The following is an 18,169-nucleotide window of genomic DNA, read 5'->3' as shown; positions in this document are numbered from 1 at the left end:
AGGCGGTAATGGCGGGGCAAGAACTGCCGAAGAGAATGTCCCAGAACAGTGTACTCTAGGGTTGAAGTCTAGCTGTCTTCCTCTTCATAGAGTGAGGCTTTAAGCTGTCCAACTTTCTCAGCAGTGCTTCTTTTAAAATAGCTTGCAGATCTAATCTACATAAGCTTTTGTTTTTTTCCTCCTAACAAGACTATTTTTTGGCTTCCCGACTTACCTGTGGTTACTAGATTGTGGACTTTGTCTCCTTTGCTTTATATATAAGTAGTTTATTTTTCCAACTTGATTTCTTCCTTGAATGGGAAGTCTGACAGAGACATTTAGTACCACATAGGGCATGTTCACTGAAAGTGTCAGTGTAGGGTGGGTGGGAAGAGAGCTGTCTATCAGGCATGGCCCCCTGCTGTGCTAATGAGGGAAAGATTTATTCTGGGTGCTAATACCCACATTAAAAGCCTTACCACTTCCCAGTTAATCAGTGAAACTTCCTTGGAAAACAGCCTATGTTCTGCGAAGTGATGGGGTTAAAGATTAAGATACTATGCTTGCCTACATGAGGTCATCTTCACAGGGAATGGGGGTCAGGATGGTTGGATACTGAAAAAGTTGTTCTGTATGTAACCTTTTAATTAACCTTGATTTTGGCTCTACTTTTCACTCCCATCCTTAATCCGAGTGACTCCCATCTTTGCTGTTGCCACTTTATAATCTCTTCTGGTTTGTAGTCTGTTCATTTTGTCCCTTAACCATTTAGTTTCCCATTTTCCTAAATATGTTTATATCTTCTCCCCTTTCCTTTACTCTTTTTCCTCCCTATTCCTTTCCCTTTACTGTTCTAGGTTTATTCTTTTCTGTCTCTATATTATAATTACTGCAGTACTGAGAAGGAAGAGAAAGCAACGTATTTTTTTCACTGGGGAGTTTTCTGAAACGTGTATATTAAAAGGCAGCATCTATTACAGTTTGTACTACATTTTTACATTGTTACAGTTTGTATTTGAAGTAACGGTATTCATGGCAACTCAACTATCATTTTTTTTTCCAGTTTAAATTATATAAAATACCTCTTTTATACCAGTGTGTAATCTTTTATAGGTAACTAGCAAATCATCATTTTTCCTTTTGAATTTGTTATTGTACAGTTTTCTATGAATTGTTTGTTCATTTGAATTACACATTTACTGTGAAATCATAGGTTTTATAACCAATTTTCATAATATCTTTATGCAGTATATTGACTCTTCACCACATTTGTTGAAATTCTTTTAGTCTTTTGTTTTCAATCTAAATTTATGTTTATTTTATAAATTATATTTTAATATGTTTATCTGCATCATGATTTTTAAACTTTGAAGTAATGAAAAGTTATTACCACTCGAGATAATTTACAAATATATTAAGTAGTATTTTAATTTTTGTTTTGCTAAAATTAGTTTTTGTAGAACACTTTTGCAAAATAATTTGGTAGCACATTTTGAGAGCCAAGAAAATGTCTCTGTTTTGATCCTGTTCTTAGAAGACTTAATTAAAGGGAGGAGTAAAGTCTGTTCGGTGTTTTGAACTTACTATATTCTTATTTTGTCAAATCGTTTGAAATACTAAAAGTTGGGTGAAATATTTTAATGTTTTCCAGATTACTGTTCGGTTGTAACAATTGTGGACCCGACAAATGCAAAGTTAACCTGCCTGCTGTTTAGTGGGAATTATGAAGCCCATCCGATGGTTTATAAAAATGGAGATATTGTTCGCTTTCACAGGCTGAAGGTATAATTCATACTGTCTAGAACTTATATTTTTTTAAAGAGAACTGTATTGTTCACTAAAACTATTTAGCACTAATTATGTAGTTGCTTTGTTAGAACATGACATCAAGTATTTGAAGAGATAAGAAGAAATGTAAAATAGTGTCAGACTTCACATAATTTATAGTAGGAAACTTCTTCATTTGAACAAATTACTTGCCCTCTTTCCACAGAAATGTATTAGATGCCATGATTCAGGTTAGTTGGACTCTGTCTTGCTTCTAAATTTAGGTTGATGTTTTAAAAGTTTTTCATGTAGAGTTTGAGAAAAAAAACACACACACTTGTTTGGGGAAAAAAAAGCATTAGGTCAACAACAGCAAAAGTGTACAAAGATTGGGAGATTTTATTATTCTTTGCTGTTTGTTGTATTAATTCAGGTACAATGAAAACATTGAGATATTAAGTATAAAGTCAAAATAACTTGATCTTCATTTATGAGAAATATGTTAAAATATGAACAGAGGTGATTTTTGTAAAATCAGCTTTTCAGTACTTTAATATTTCAATCCCTGAGGTTTTAAGCATTTCATATCCTTCATCTTTTCCTCTTGTTACATGGGTTTCCATGCAACCCCTTCATTTTCTTGGTTGTCTTTTCTTCTAATGCTTCAGTTTATCTGTGTCCCTTAGGGTCAACGCAGTGCTCATAAATTAGCACAATATTCCAGTTGTGTTCTGTTCTTCGATATGGTGGGAATTACTTTCTTGATCTATCAGTGCCTTTTCCCTGAGAATAGATGAATAGTAGAGAATATTTGCGTGAAGATAAACATAGAAATAGAAATACCATTGTAGCACTATATCACAGAATTATTCATACTTAATTAAATAGCTTATTTCTCACAGACTGTTGTGTCCTATAATATATTCATACAATGCACCCTCCTCTCCTAACGTTTTTAGTTATTATTCTTCCTGTTTAATCGAAGGAGAACATACATCTCTCCATTCATAATATAAGTATATCATTTAACTAGCACTCTAGAAACTTCCTTCTTATCCCCACCCAGGGTAGTTATTAGCACCCGTCCCCAGGAATAGTCTCATAACGTCTAACACGTATTATTTTCATCTGTATTTGTTCTGTATATAAAGGGAACAGACTATAGTTTTTCTTTTCTTTTTTTAAAATGGCTGGCTTATGCATATGTGAGTCAACCATGTTACTAAGCATAGTTTTACATTGTTCATTTTTATTGCTCAGTGGTATCCCATTATGTACATATGTCAGCATTTATGTATTTTCTGTTGGAAATTAGGTAGTTTTCAGTTTGAGGATATTATGCTGTTATAAACAGTCTCTACTACATATCTTTTAGTGAATATGTATTATAATTATATATATGAAGTATGATCAAACAATACAGTGAATGTTTAAATAAAAAAATTATTACAGTAAAATACACATTGCCATTAATCCTCAAAATACTCCCCCTTTCTTCGAATATACTTATCCCATCGTTCCTGCCACTTTCTGAAGCAATTCTGGAAGTCCTCTTTCGTGAGTGTCTTTAGTTGTGCTGTCATAGCTTCCTCGGTGTCCTGAATCATTTTTGCTTTGGAGAAGAGCCAGAAATCGCACAGTGGTAGACCTGGTGAATAAGGTGGAGGGTGACACACCATCATGTTTTTATTTGATGGAAATTGTTGTATACCAGAAGCGATGTGTGACACGGAGCATTGTCATGATGGAGGATAATTTATGGCACACTTTAAAAACATACCTGCTCTGAACCATAGCTTACACCTGACTGGCTACACAGTACAAGTTGAAACTTGTCACACACTGTTACTAAGGTTTGACCCACCACTTTCTGTGTTGAAGATCCCTGCTTTTGTATGGCACTTGCAGCACTGTTCACCGTATTTTGTGATCACAATTGAAAGCCTCCGTGTCACACATAGCTTCTGGTACAGCAATCTCTGTCAAATAAAAACATTATGGTGTGTCCTCATCTACCTTATTCACTGGATCTGGCACCGTGTGACTTCTGTCTCTTCCCCAAAGTCAAAATGACCACAAAAGGTAAACGTTTTGAATCAATTCAGGATACAAATCTTTTATCAGATACGTGATTTCCAAATCAATTGCTCTAAGTCTGATTTCTCTTTTTATTTTAACAGTGTGTATAGAAAATCAGAAATTCTTAATTTGAACAAAGTCCAATAAATATTTTTTTCCACTTATGGGTTGTGATATAGATGTTGTATCTACGAATCTTTGTCTAACCAAAGATCACGAAGATGTTCTATGTGTTATAGAAGTTTTCTAGTTTGGGGTTTTATATGTAGGTCTATGAGCCACTAATTTTTGCTATTGGTGTGAGGTACAGATTAAAGTTATTTTATTTTGATTTGTTTTTGGTAAATGAATATCCACATGTTCCAGTACTAATTTTTTCTTTTTGTTAGTAGTCACATTTTTAATGTATTTTTTTTTTAATTTTCAATTACAGTTGTTATACAATATTATATTAGCTTCCAGGTGTATAACATAGTGATTAGATATTTAGGTATCTTACGAAGTGATCACCCCGGTAAATCTGGGACCCATCTAACACCATACATAGTTAATACAATATTATTGACTATATTCCCTATGCTATACTTTACAACCCCATGACTATTTTGTAGTTACCAATTTGTACTTCTGTATCCTGTCCCCCTTTTCTCCCACACTCCAAGCATTAAAATGTTCTCTGTATCGACCGTGCTTCCCAGAAAATAAGACCTAGCCAGACCATCAGCTCTAATGCGCATCTTTTGGAGCAAACATTAATATAGGACCTGTTCTTATTTTAATATAAGACCAGGTGTCATATAATATGATACCTGGTCTTATATTAATGTTTGCTCCAAAAGACGCATTAGGGCTTATGGTCCGGCTACGTCTTATTTTCAGGGAAACATGGTATTAGTTTGTTTCTGTTTTGTTTATTTTGTTTTTTAGATTCATATGATAAGTGAAATCGTATGGTATTTGTCTTTCTCTAACATTTTACTTTGCATAATACTCTTTAGGTCCATCCTTGTTGTAGATGGTGAGTAATACTCCTTTTTATGGCTGAGTAATATTCCATTGTATATATGTACCACTTTTTCTTTATCTCTTCATCTGTTAATGGACACTTAGGTTCATTCCATATCTTGGCTATCGTAAATAATACTACAGTGAACATGTGGATTCTTATCTTCGAATTAGTGTTTTGGGTTTCTCAGATAAATACTCAGAAGTGGAATTACTGGGTCCTACTTTGTCTCTTGTTATATCGCTTTTGTTTTAAAGTCTATTTTGTTGATACAACTATTACTACCCCAGCTTTTTATTTTATTTCCATTGTTATAAAATATCTTTTTTCATCTCTTTACTTTCAGTCTGCGTGTCTGTTGATCTGAAGTAAGTCTCTTATAGGCAGCATATGTAAGGGTCTTGTTTTCTTAGCCATTCAGCCTCCCTGTGTCTTTTGATTGGAGCATTTAATTTATTTACATTTAAAGTAATTGTTGATACATATGTGGTTATTGCCATTTTAGTATCAATATTTTTATTTTTATTTTTTCCTTCTTCTTAAAGAAGTCCCTAAACATTTGTTATAATATTGGCTTGGTGGCGATGAACTCCTTTAGTTTTTTTTCTTTTTTAAGAAGCTCTTTATCTGTCCTTCGATTGTAAATGATAGCTTTTCTGGGTAGAAAAATCCTAGTTGTAGGTCCTTTCTTTTCATCACTGTGAATAGTGCATGCCAATCCCTTCTGGCCTGCAAAGTTTCTGTTGAGAAATGAGCTCATAGTCTTATGGGGGCTCCCTTGTAGGTAACTAATTGCTTTTTTCTTGCTGCTTTTAGGATTCTTTCTTTGTCTTTAACCTTTGGCATTTTAATTATGATGTGTCTTGGTGTGGGCCTTTTTGGGTTTATCTTCTTGGGACTCTGTGCTCCCTGGGCTTGTATTTCTATGTTCTTCACCAGGTTAGGGAAGTTTTCCATCACTCTTTTTTCAAATAGGTTTTCAATTCCTTGCTGTCTCTTCTTCTTCTGGTACCCCAATAATGTTTGATGTTGTCCCAGAGGTCCCTTAAACTTCCTTAATTTTTTTGGATTATTTTATCTTTTTGCTGTTCTTTTTGTGTGTTTTCTGCTACTTTATCTTCCAAAGCACTGATATGATTGTTTGCTTCATCTAATATGATGTTGATTCCCTCTAATATATTCTTCATTTCAGTTACTGTATTCTTCATTTCTGACTGGTTCTTTTATATGTTTCTGAAATCAATGTACTTCTAAAAATACATCAATAAATACATTGAAAATAAAGTATTATAATTTTTTATTAAAATGCATTTTTAATATTTAAGTTATTTTGTATTTAGCTTTTTGTTTTTGTTGTATGTTTTGGTCAAGGAACATACCTTGAAATGTGTAATATTTTGAAACTTGTTAATGTTTATTTAATATTCTAGTATATGGTCAATTTTAGTAAATGTTCCATGGTCAGGTGAATCTGGTTGTTTGGTACTATGTTCTATGAATATAAATTAGGCCATGTTTATTAATTGTTTTGTTCAAACCTCCTTTATCCTTTCTGATTTTATGTACACTTTTGAGTTATTGAAAAGCATCTTTTAAAGACTTTAATGTTATTTATCTGTTTCTGTCGATCTTTACTTCATTATTTGAAGCAATATTAATTGGGTTTAGGTTTATTTAATTTTATTTTATGTTTTATATGTATTGAGGTTACTGTATAGATTTAGATTAAGATGTGTTTCTAGGATATTATTCTTTTGTTAGAAAATGTTCCTATTTTTCTCTAGTAGTACATCTTTACCCTCTTTGTGTTGATATCTCAGCTAGTTTTGAGTGGACCTGAAATTTTTCTTTAGTTGGACAAGGCCATTAAAAATATAGACATTTCTATTAGAAGTCTAGGTTTGTTAATATTTTTTCTTGTTTTTCTTTTGCTTGTTGTAATTTGGAGATCATGGTTCATAGCAAAAATATAAAAAACAAGAGTCAAGGTCTCTCTGTTTATTTTTCAACAAATATTTATTGGGTGCCTGTTTGTATAGGCTTATGTTTTAATGCAGAGAGCCAGCTGATATAAAAGTAAACATATAAGCTAAGGTAAGTTCAGATAGTGATAGCTGCTATGAAGAAAATAAAACAGAATCAGGAAAGGCCTTTCTAACGAGACGTAAGAGTCGGAGCCCAAATGATAAGGCAGAGGAGTTCTGTTGAGATAGGAGGGAAAATATTTTCCAGGCAGATGGAACTACACATACTGAGACCCTGGGGTACTTATGAGCATGGTATTGAAAAGACAGAAAGAAGGCCATCATGGATGCTAGTGAACTACATAGGAGAGGGTGGTACAAGAGGAAAGTTGGGAGGAAGGCAGAGACTAATTCATATATTGCCTTATGGTAGGTAAGTTGTTTAGATTTTATTCTATTCAATGGGAAGTCATTAAAGGGTTTCAAATAGAATGAGCTGATTTATATTTTGAGAAAAGCATTCTGACAGTTACATGGGCAATGAATGGATTGTTAAGAGGCAAGCCAGAAAGTAGATCAGTTATGGATTTATTTCAGTTTTAGTCTTGAGATGCAGGCGGCTTAAGCTAGGATGGTGATGGAAACAGAAGTAGATAAGGTATGTTTTGAATGTGAAACAAAGTAGACTTGCTGATAAGTTAGATGTGAAAAAAGTTACCAGCACACCTAAGCTAGAAGATTGTTTCTGGTCTTCCCTGATAGTTAGCAGAGGCAAACTTTGATGAACAGTATAGACTGGAGAACGTGAAATTGGTGATACAAAGAAAGATGAGCATGGAATCAGGAATTATTAGACATTTGAGTGAAGCCCAAATCAAAAAAGAAAAACAGCATATGCAACAAACAGAACCCATTTAAGCATTTGCAAATCAAGTTAATTGATCTTTATGAGACAAGTATAATTAGAACCTGCAGAGTGAACTTTTTCTGTCTATGAGAAAATAACTGGTGTTAGACTAGCCCTTTTGCTATAAAGATCCATAAAATTGGACAAAATCTGAGGCAACTGTTTTTAGACTGGACCAAATGCACCTGTGATCAGAGAGAGAAGAGAAATTGGTAAGTTAAGCCACATGTTCACCAAAACTCTGCCTGGGGGCAGTTTTCCAACCACTGCACAGCAGTACGCTGAAGTGCAAGCAGAACATAGTGGTCATGCTAAGCTGAGGCGCCTAAGATCAGAGTTCAAGGCCGCTGAAAAAGCTGGAATCTTCAAGGCAGTTCCCTGGAGAGGACAGAGTTATACAGAGGGGGGCATCTAAAAGACTGCTAGGGAGCTTTGTTGCCCATGAATCCTTGCTTAAAGCTGGGTTATACGTTATATAAGGGCAAGACTACTTAAGGATTACAAGAGCTGCTGTGTGGCTGTGCGTTTTGGTTAAGTATGAAACAGATACTAGAGGTGTAGCAGTGTGGATGCTGGAGGGCTAACCTAGTCAAAGGAAAAATAACTTTATAGCTATCTCTTTAATATGTTGGCTGTTCAGCTGAGACAACGCAAAAACCAAACAGTTAGCGTTAGGAAAATGAAATAACTATATTAATATCAGAGTATTACAAGAGATTAAAAGGGGGAGCATTTCACAAGGACAGAAGGGTTGCTTTATGAAGACGACGTGACAGTCAAATGCATGTGCGTCTAATACCTGAGCTACAAAATCAGAAAGCCCAAGTCAGCTCTCCGTCAGACTGAGGAAACCTTAGCCTCAGCTGCATTTCAGTCAGCTCACACTCTGAAGTGTTCTACTTTCCCACGTTACTTTCATAAGTAACTGTCACTTGTTATTCTTTTTCCTTTTGTAAATGATATCTTAATAAAAAACAAATGTAAAAGTACAAGATTGATAGGATTAGGGAGTCTACCACCTTGTTCTTTAAAAAAATAATAAATTTTGCAGAATGTCTTACAGTTTACATGGTGCTTATGGATCTTGATAGAACCCAGTTAATTTTATAATTTCATATGCAAATAAATGAAATATTAAAGAATGATGTCTTTTATTAACTATGCTGGCAAAATTTTATTATAATCTCAAGTTTCTTCACTTCCTGGATTCTGTATCAGTAAGCTGTTAAGTGTGTTTCTGTTTTGTTTTCTACTGTGTCCCACTTTCTTAGATCCAAATACATAAAAACGAGACTCAAGGTATCAACGGCAGTGGCTTTGCGTCTTTGACATTTGAGGGAACTGTCGGAGCTCCTGTCACACCTCGTACTTCAAACAAGTGTTTTAACTTCACATCCGAGGACCACAAAATGGTAGAAACCTTACGTGCTTGGGCATCTGCTAATATTTTGCTTTCTTCGACATTAGTAAAATTGTGTGATATTCAGCCAATGCAGTATTTTGACCTGACTTGTCAGCTCTTGGGCAAAGCAGAAGTGGATGGAGCATCATTTCTCCTTAAGGTAGGCATGTTTAAACACTTGCAGTTATAGGTTGGTACCACCTACATGCATATAATGAGCTTATATTTTTGATTTTGATGGAATAATTATGCATACCATGTATTAAGAACTTAAAATCTAACTTACCGTTGTTAATAAGTTTGGATATCCATGCAACTCTACTCTTTTTTATCCTGTACTTCCAGAGGAAAATAGTATCATCAGATCTATGTGTTAAATATAGTATAGTTCAAGTTATATTTATTTGTTTTTCTTATTTTAATACTAATAAAATAGGAGTAATAATAAAATTATAGTACTAGTAAAATATATTTATGTATTTTAGTACTAATCAAATATGTGTTTCTTATTTTAGCACTAAAGAATATTACTATTTTTTAGTTGCAGTTCTACATATGCACATTCCTGTTTAAAATTTTAAAATTATTTTATTGGTAATTATTTTTCTTTTCGAACTCAAATGTAATAGAATACACTATGGCATATTTGTAATTTAACAATGAAAACAGTCTGATTGAATCTAAGGTAATAATTTTACCATAGCAAAAATACTGCAATTACTTATTCCCCAAAAAGAGACATTAAAAAATACATTCTTTTGACTAAAATCAATACACGTATAAATTTAAACATTTGTTACAAACCAAAAACTTAGATGTTAAAAAAGACAATGTTCCTCCAGTGTTGTTTCCAAGAGAAATTATAATTAAAGGTTTCTAAGAGTATAATATAAATAACAACAGATTAAAGGCTATAGTCAGAGATATACTCTAAGACAAAATTTAAAACGTTCATGAGCAAAGAAAGAAAAACAGTGTATTAGCATAAGCTTTTAACTCAAAAAATTGAATAAAGTAACAAAACAAAATTATATAGAGCACGGGGAGTGGTATTTTAATAAGGTGTTTGATTTTGGATAGTTAATTTTAACATCCAGAAATTTAAAATACATTTTTAAATGATATGTATTGGAAAGTTTCTCTCCTCAAGTCCTTCTCTTGCCCCCATCCCGCCATCTTCTCAGTCTCTCCCCCCCAAAAAACTAGGTAACCACTGAAGAGAGTTTTTTTGAATATCTTTTCAGACATATTTTAGTTCATATATAAACTTTTTTCTTCTTGTGTACATATGATAGCATACTATACACATTATTCTGCCATTGCTTTTTGTACTTAATTCTATCATAGAGATTTTTCTACATCACCATCTAAAAAGTTCCTTGCATTAGTTTCCTCGGGCTGCCCTAACAAACTGGCACAGACTGGATGGCTGAAAATATCATAAGTGTTTTATCTCAGAGTTTTGGAAGCCTGAACTCCAAAATCAAGATGTCAACAGAGCCATGCTTCTTCCAAAGTCTCACGGGAAGACTCCTTCCCTGCCTCTTCTTAGCTGCTGGCATTCTTTGGCTTGCCAGGTGCATCACTCCAATCTCTGTCTCCGTTGTCAAATGGACGTCTTCCCTTTGTGTTTCTTAATAATGACAGCAATCACATTGGATTAACGGCCCACTGTAACCAGTATGACCTCGTCCTAACTGATTATATCTGTGGAGACACTGTTTTCAAGTAAAGCCACATTCACAAGTTTCATGTAGACATGAATTTTAGGATACTACTCAACTGCTTTGTTTTTTTTGTTTGTTTGTTTCTTTGTTGTTTTTTTATCAGATGGAGGCATGGCATGTTTTTAACTTGCGTCCTATTGATGCATTAGGAGGTTGACTTAAACATTTGTCATTTCACATCTGTACTCATAGAGCTGTGAAGATAAATTGCTAGAAATAGAATTGCTGATTCAAGGAGTTTGTGCATTTGAAATTTTGGTAGCTCTTGCTAAATTACTCTTCATGTATGAAAGAAGCTGTTTCCCAATAGTGCCTGTTTCCTAACAGTAAGTAAGGTATGTAGGAATTGTTATATGTAGTTAATGCTTTAAGAAAAAAAGAAAAAGATGAAGATAAAATTGATCACTTTAAAAGTTTTAAAAAACAAAGTTCTATTATTATGATTTTTTAAAAGAAATAATTTTCTAAATTAGGAAAGATGCAAGATATATGCTTACATATATGGGAGTATTTAAATCTCATAAAATGTTATATTCAACTTCTATGCTAGGAAATATGAGTCTAGATTAAATTGATTATTTTTCATTTTTAAAATTTAAATTTAATTCAGGTTTTTTTTAAGTTGTTGAATTAAGTACTGAAGTGATTGAGCCCAGGTGGTGAACTCCTTTAGACTGAGTTAGACCAATTACAGACCAATATTGCACAAAACAAGGACATGCATCCCAGTTTTATTTATTAATATAGAAACCGAAATGTTTATTTTTAGAAATCAGACATAGTTCAATATCAGGAAAATTATGGTCATCTCCATGAATATTAAAAAGTATATGATCATTTCATTGAATGTTTAAAATATTTATGGAAATGTTTAGTAAAGTAGAAGCATGCTTCCTTAACTTGGTGAGTAATTTCTGTCATAAGGTAAACAGACAATATGTAGTGTTAGAATTCTGGAGTCAATAATATCAGAAACAAGACAAAATACCCACTTTCTGTTGTGTAATGTTTTAGGAGGTCTTGGAAAATTCACTGAGATAAAAAGAAATGACAGATTTAACTATTTTAAAAGAAAGAAATAAAAAAAAGGTCAATATTCACAAGATATAAAAACCCCAACAATTAACTGTAAAGCTATTTGGAGTAATAAAATTACTCAGTGACCTAACTTGTTTAAAACATTAGTAAAATATAGCCTTCCTATATATCGATAATAAATAGAACATATAATTGAACAAAAAATCTTTCAAAGTGTCAATGATTGTAAAACAAGAAAGTTCATGCAACAAATACCTGGTCTTCTGTGAAGAAAACTACATAACTTTACTGAGAAACATGAAACAAAATTTGAACTGTTAAAATTTTTGTTATTTTTTTTTCCTAAAGTGTTTTTAAATAAAATGTAATTTAGATTAAAATCACAGGTTTTTTCCTAATTGGCTATAATTCTGAAGTTTATTAGAAACATTAAATGATCAGGAATAAAGCAAGAAAGACTTGCCAAAGAAAACCAAATGGGAGCTCCAGATCAGATATTAAAACATGAAATTATAATAATTAAAGCTATAGTGAGACTGATCAATAAACAAGGTTAGGAACCTCAGGAAGTTTTAATTATAGCTATAGTAATTCAATATGTGATAAAAATAACATTAAGCAATGTTTCAAATTGGTAAAGAAAGATTAAAAGTCTGACTTCTAGGCAATTAAAACTGCAGCATAAAAGCATATGCTTTTATAGTAACTCTGCCCTCTCAAATCCTCACCCAAAAGACTTATGGATTGGTTTATAAAGCCATTTTAATGTCGCAAAAACAGTGTACACAAAATGAAAACAAATTTGAAGAAAAATGTTAGTGAATAATGATGTTACTGCTCTCAAAAACGATTGTCCTGGTTCTTTGAATCATGTAGGGAACAGAGTGAATGACACCAACAGGTACTTGTTTATTTGAAATGTAGCACTGTCACCGGTCTGTACTTCCTCTGTAATCTGACACCGGCAGACACCTTCTCTATAGAAATGTAGTGTTTTTTATTCAAACAGCCTGTTTACTTTTGTCCAGCCAAACTTCTGATGTGCAGAGGTATTCCAACCTCACACCAACATCTTTGTCAGACCCTTTTATAGCATAACATAGCCCAGCTTCAAATCCTAGCACCAACAGGAGAGCTCATGGCCTAAGGATGGGATAGAATGTCCTCGTCCCTGCCCTTGCCGGTGTTTCCATCCTTATCTCCGTGTACATTACGCAGCAATCCAACACCTTTTCTTTTCCCAGCACCCGTGATGTTTATTGCCTTGGATTCATAACATCTAACATAAGCAAAATATTCATGTCTGTGCCTTAAAAGGCATTTTCCAAATCAGAACAAAGTGGGAAAATGGGCAAAGGTCAGGATACATTCCTAAAAGCTAGGAATTTATACTTAAATTAGCAGAGATACTCATCATAAAGGTTTATATACAGGATGGTAATGACTAATTTATTTAAAATAGCAGAAAGTTTGAAACAACCCAAATGATGGATGAGGGGATTAGTTTACTACATTGGTGTGCCTCCATACCATAAAATAATGTGAAGCCATTGAAAATCATATCTCAGAAGAATATTTAAATTCCCTGATAAATTGTTCAGTAATAAACTAAGGAACAAAAAGAATATAATGCCAGTTTGTTAAAAAGGAAAAAAAAGACTTATGTATTGTAAGTACACAGAAGCAAAAAAGATAAATTCAACAATATGTTAATATTTTTCCTAGAGTCATAGCAGTTTGAACTTCTTTATGTTTTCCGCCCTATCTGTATATATGTAGTCCTTTTTACAATCGGAAAAAAATACATGTCATTTAAAGTTTAGCAGAAATTTGCAAGTATACATTTAACTACTTTTAAATTACATTGCCAACAAATGAAACTCTTTTAGCCTCCACGATTTTACAAAAAGATCATTAATCTTGGCTCTCCCCTCTTATGGCAGGTGTGGGATGGTACCAGGACCCCGTTCCCATCTTGGAGAGTCTTAATTCAAGACCTTGTTTTTCATGGTGATTTAAGTGACATCCAGCGGCTGCAGAATCTGACAGTAGACGTTTTAGTCTATGATAACCATGTTCAAGTGGCAAAATCTCTGAAGGTGATGTTGAGTAGCAAACATGTTTTACGTTTTTCATTTTTATAAATCTGGGGGTAAAAATCACATTTATAGATGATAGTTGAGGTCTAGAAATGAACTCCAAATTTATTTTTTTAACTTTTTAATTTGTGTTCTTAATACAACGTATGTTCAAAATAAATATCTGGTAGATATATTAAACTATATTGGCTTGAACAGCTTTTTAAAATTAAAGAATGTTTCCTGAATATCTTAGAGCTGTGTGCAATTTTACTATGAAAATAGTAAAGTGACATTGTACGAGTATTGTGCAAGATAATACTGCTTTAAAATGACAGGGGATACGTAAAAGATTTGTAAACTTAAACATTAAGCTTTGATAATTGGTTTGATAAAATCCAGCCTGTGACTTTGTACTCATTAGTTTAAGAAAATGTTAATCTACCTTTAATATATATCATAAATTGTTTCTGTGTGTGTGTATGTTTGTGTGTGTGTGTGGGGGGGTACAGTTTATTAGAACTTGCTCACTGTTTTTGAGATAGTTTTTTATGTAAAAGTACACTGTTTAGATATTGCACTTCTTGCTTAGTACCATGTTTCCCTAAAAATAAGACCTAGCCAGACAATCAACTCTACTGCATCCTTTGGAGCAAAAATTAATATAAGACCCTGTCTTATAGTATATTATATAAGATCCGATCTTATATTATAGGATATTATATAAGATCGGGTCTTGTAGTAAAATAAGACCCACTCTCGTATTTTTGCTCCAAAGATGCATTAGAGCTGATTGGCTAGGTCTTATTTTCGGAGAAACACGGTTATAACACTTTAAGGAATATTTTTCTCCATTACATCTCATTTGCAAGTATTCTTTCTAGCAAAGAATGGCATTAATAATAACAATAATAATATTTGTTACATCCTTCGTATGTGTTTAGCACTGTCCTGTGCAGTACATAATATCATTGCCATTTGACAAATTAGAAAACTGAGACACTCAAAAATTAAGCCCAAGAATTCACAGCTATGTGGGTGAAACCGGTATTTGAACCTACAATGTCTGTTTCCAGAGCCACTTCTCTTAACCAGGATAAAGAATTAATTTTATTGCAAATAGTTCCCATCCCACCTTTAAGAAGTTATGCTGCCTGTTTATAGAAGTTATACAATCTACTTATAGGAAGAAAACAGTTCAAGTGAATTGCAGTTTTTAGAACTGAATTTTAATGCCCAGTTTTCCTTTGTAAATACTTCTCCTCACACATTGTGTTACAAATAAGCCACCCAACTCAAGTCAATAAATTAGGTTAAAATCAGGGTCCAGGAAGGGGACAACTGCATTCTTGTCCTTTGTGTGTGTGCGTGTGCTCGCTCATACCTGACATTTGGAGAAAATTGACTGTTGAAGGTATATTTTGATGCTTTCCCCTGATTTTATCTACATCGATTATTTTATTTAAAAAAAAGTAATGATAAAGCAAGTTCTAAAGTCATTTTAAAAATAGAGTTATTTTATAAGTGAAAAAGATTTACATTTTAGATCCACTTTCCCTATTTAATCCCCTTCTCTTTCCCTATGCTGCTTCTATAGGTCTTTCCGCTCTCCCCTCTAGTCCTGACTTACTCGTCCAGATCCTGAACAGCAGCCAGAACAGAGCTTTCCATGTAGAAATGATGAAGTAGATACCGTGTTTCCCAGAAAATAAGACCTAGCTGCACAATCAGCTCTAATGAGTCTTTTGGAGCAAAAAATTAATACAAGACCCAGTCTTATTTTACTATAAGACGGGGTATAATATAATAGTGGGTATAATATAATACCCGGTCTTATATAAGACTGGGTCTTATATAACATATTATAGTAAAACAAGACCGAGTCTTACATTAATTTTTGCTCCAAAAGATGCATTAGAGCTGATTGTCCGGCTAGGTCTTATTTTCAAGGAAACACGGTAGTATCTGCTAATGAATGAATCAATGAGAACTGCATTTTTTTCAGGTGGTTTCCATTTCCCTTTATGTCTTCTTAATCTCACCCACTAGAGGGTGCTGTGAGCACACATAATTAAAGATAGGGTGCTTCAATTTTTTTCTACAGATAGGACATTTTATTATTTATTTGCTATAATAGAAAAATGAATAGGATTTTCTCTGTGTATAAGTAATTTAGCTGTAGGCTTTTATTAATGTATATAGACGTCGCATTTTGTTTGTCCTAAGACAACCTGGCTCTATATCAACCATTTCCTATTAATTTAAGAAATCTCCAGAGGCACATGACATTGATACAAATTAACTCTTATCCGCACTTGAAGACAGCTGTTTAAAATTGCATTTTTATACCAAAATACATGGACATGTATTTTTGTTGTACAAGGACAAGGAAAAAATGTTTTTAAATAAAGAGACAGTTAAGGCAATTATGAAGTGTAACGTAATTGACTTCTGTATACAACACAGTATGCAGTTTAAGTTGCCCTTAACATTTTTCCTAAATCTTGCTTTTAAGTAAGTTGTCTTATTCCCTAAGCGTTTTACAGAAACACACAGAAACACTCTCTCTCTCTGTCTCTCTCTCTCTCTCTCTCTCTCTCTCTCACATTTCAAACCTTTCGTCCAGAAATTAAAGCAGTATATTTTGAATCCCCAGTCTTATGCTGACACAATTTTAAAATAATTATAAAATATACGTATTAATAATTATGTTTGGCCTTCAGTGACTCAAGAACTATAATTTGGTTATTTTCAGATATATACAGTCATTGAAAATATTAAACCTAAAGTGAAATTCATGGTAGTTTATAAGGAATATTTAAATGATTTCTAAAGGGATAGTGATTTCTTAGTATCCATATTTGCTTTGCTTTATTTTTAATGTTTCTGTATTGAAATGGGCTTTTATAACAATTTTTAAAGTAATTTTTACAATATTTTGTTACGACTTCTTTGCTTATATTTTTGGAATCCTATCACATTACAGACAAGACTAATCAACATTTGTCTATTATAATAGAGCATCTGGCATATTTCCTAGTATATTTAGCAACCTTAAAAAAAAATACAATACTGACTCCAGAAGGAATTTCTGGAAATAACAATTTATCATCTTTATAGCTCGTTTATATAAATAAATTCTTTCGGTCTTTAACTTTTGTTTTATTATGAAACCCATAGTAGACAAGATTGTGTACTACACATCCATGTGCCTACCATTCAAACTTAATATTTCAAAATGTTTTGCCATACTTACTTTAGGTACTTTTAATTTTTTATTAATTTTATTAAATTTATTGGGGTGACATTGGTTAGTAAAATTATCTAGGTTTCAGATGTAGAGTTCTGTAATGCATTATCCACGTACAGTCGTACCTCAGTTTTCGAACGTCTCCATTAAGGAACATTTCGGTTTACGAGCACCATAAACCCAGAAGTAAATGCTTGCCTCGGAAGTTGAACATGTTACGCGGCTTCCGGGAGTGCAAGATCCTGAGGCTAAGCTGTTGGCTGTTTTCTAACGTTTCAGAACTTGAATGTTCTAGAATGGATTACGTTAGAAAACCGAGGTACCACTGTAGTGCATTGTATGTTCACCACCTAGAGTCAGTTCTCCTGCCATCGTCAGATATTTGACCCCCTTTCCCCACTTTTAATTTGCAAGAAATAAATACCTATTGGACCTTCTTTGTACCTCTGTTTATTCTCATTTTTTGTTCCCCAATAGTCTGTTTCTGTGTATCCTAACAGGTAGGGACGTACACCCATGTTTATTATACTTTCATGTACTTTTGTCTGAAAAATGTATATGCATCAGACATATACTGTAATTTGCTTATTTTTTGGATTTATCGATGTTCATTGATGTGCCTGCATTTATACCAGACTGTCTCAATTATTATACCTTTGTTTTTAAATGCTATTTCATAAGTCAAACACCCACTCCCCATTTAGTCTTCAAAATTGACCTGGCTATTCACTTTCATATATCTTTTTAGAGCAACTTTTTAAATTCCATGAAAGACACTGAGGATTTTATTGAAATTCCATTGATTTTTAAAGATTAATTAGGGGGAAATTATCTTCATAATGATGAAGCTTTTTATTTATGAATGTGATACCATCCTCCTTGCATTGGCCTTCTTTAAGTCCTTTGTGGGACTTGCATGTCCTGTGCTGCTGTGTTATGTATATAAAAAAGAATTGCCGATTCTAATAAATG

At 33.2% G+C, this 18,169-nt stretch overlaps 1 protein-coding gene across 14 annotated transcripts in view; it reads left to right on the top strand.

The window, feature by feature from the left end:
- The window catches only part of POT1 (protection of telomeres 1), an 81,710-nt gene that overhangs the window by 26,989 nt on the left and 36,552 nt on the right, over positions 1–18,169 (top strand). For all 14 annotated transcript variants that reach the window (XR_013992577.1, XR_013992578.1, XR_013992579.1 and 11 more), the window contains 3 exons: positions 1,631–1,761; positions 8,974–9,264; positions 13,813–13,968. Coding sequence is in view for 11 of the 14 variants with exons in the window: in XM_081038350.1 (XP_080894476.1) it covers positions 1,631–1,761; positions 8,974–9,264; positions 13,813–13,968 (578 nt within the window). In the remaining 3 variants the exon portion in view is untranslated. The remainder of the gene's footprint in view (positions 1–1,630; positions 1,762–8,973; positions 9,265–13,812; positions 13,969–18,169) is intronic.

This window comes from Rhinolophus hipposideros (genome assembly GCF_964194185.1).
Source record: "Rhinolophus hipposideros genome assembly, chromosome: 25".
Taxonomy (NCBI): domain Eukaryota; kingdom Metazoa; phylum Chordata; class Mammalia; order Chiroptera; family Rhinolophidae; genus Rhinolophus; species Rhinolophus hipposideros.
The sequence above is the reverse complement of the archived record's forward strand: the minus strand, read 5'-3'. Positions and strand labels throughout refer to the sequence as shown.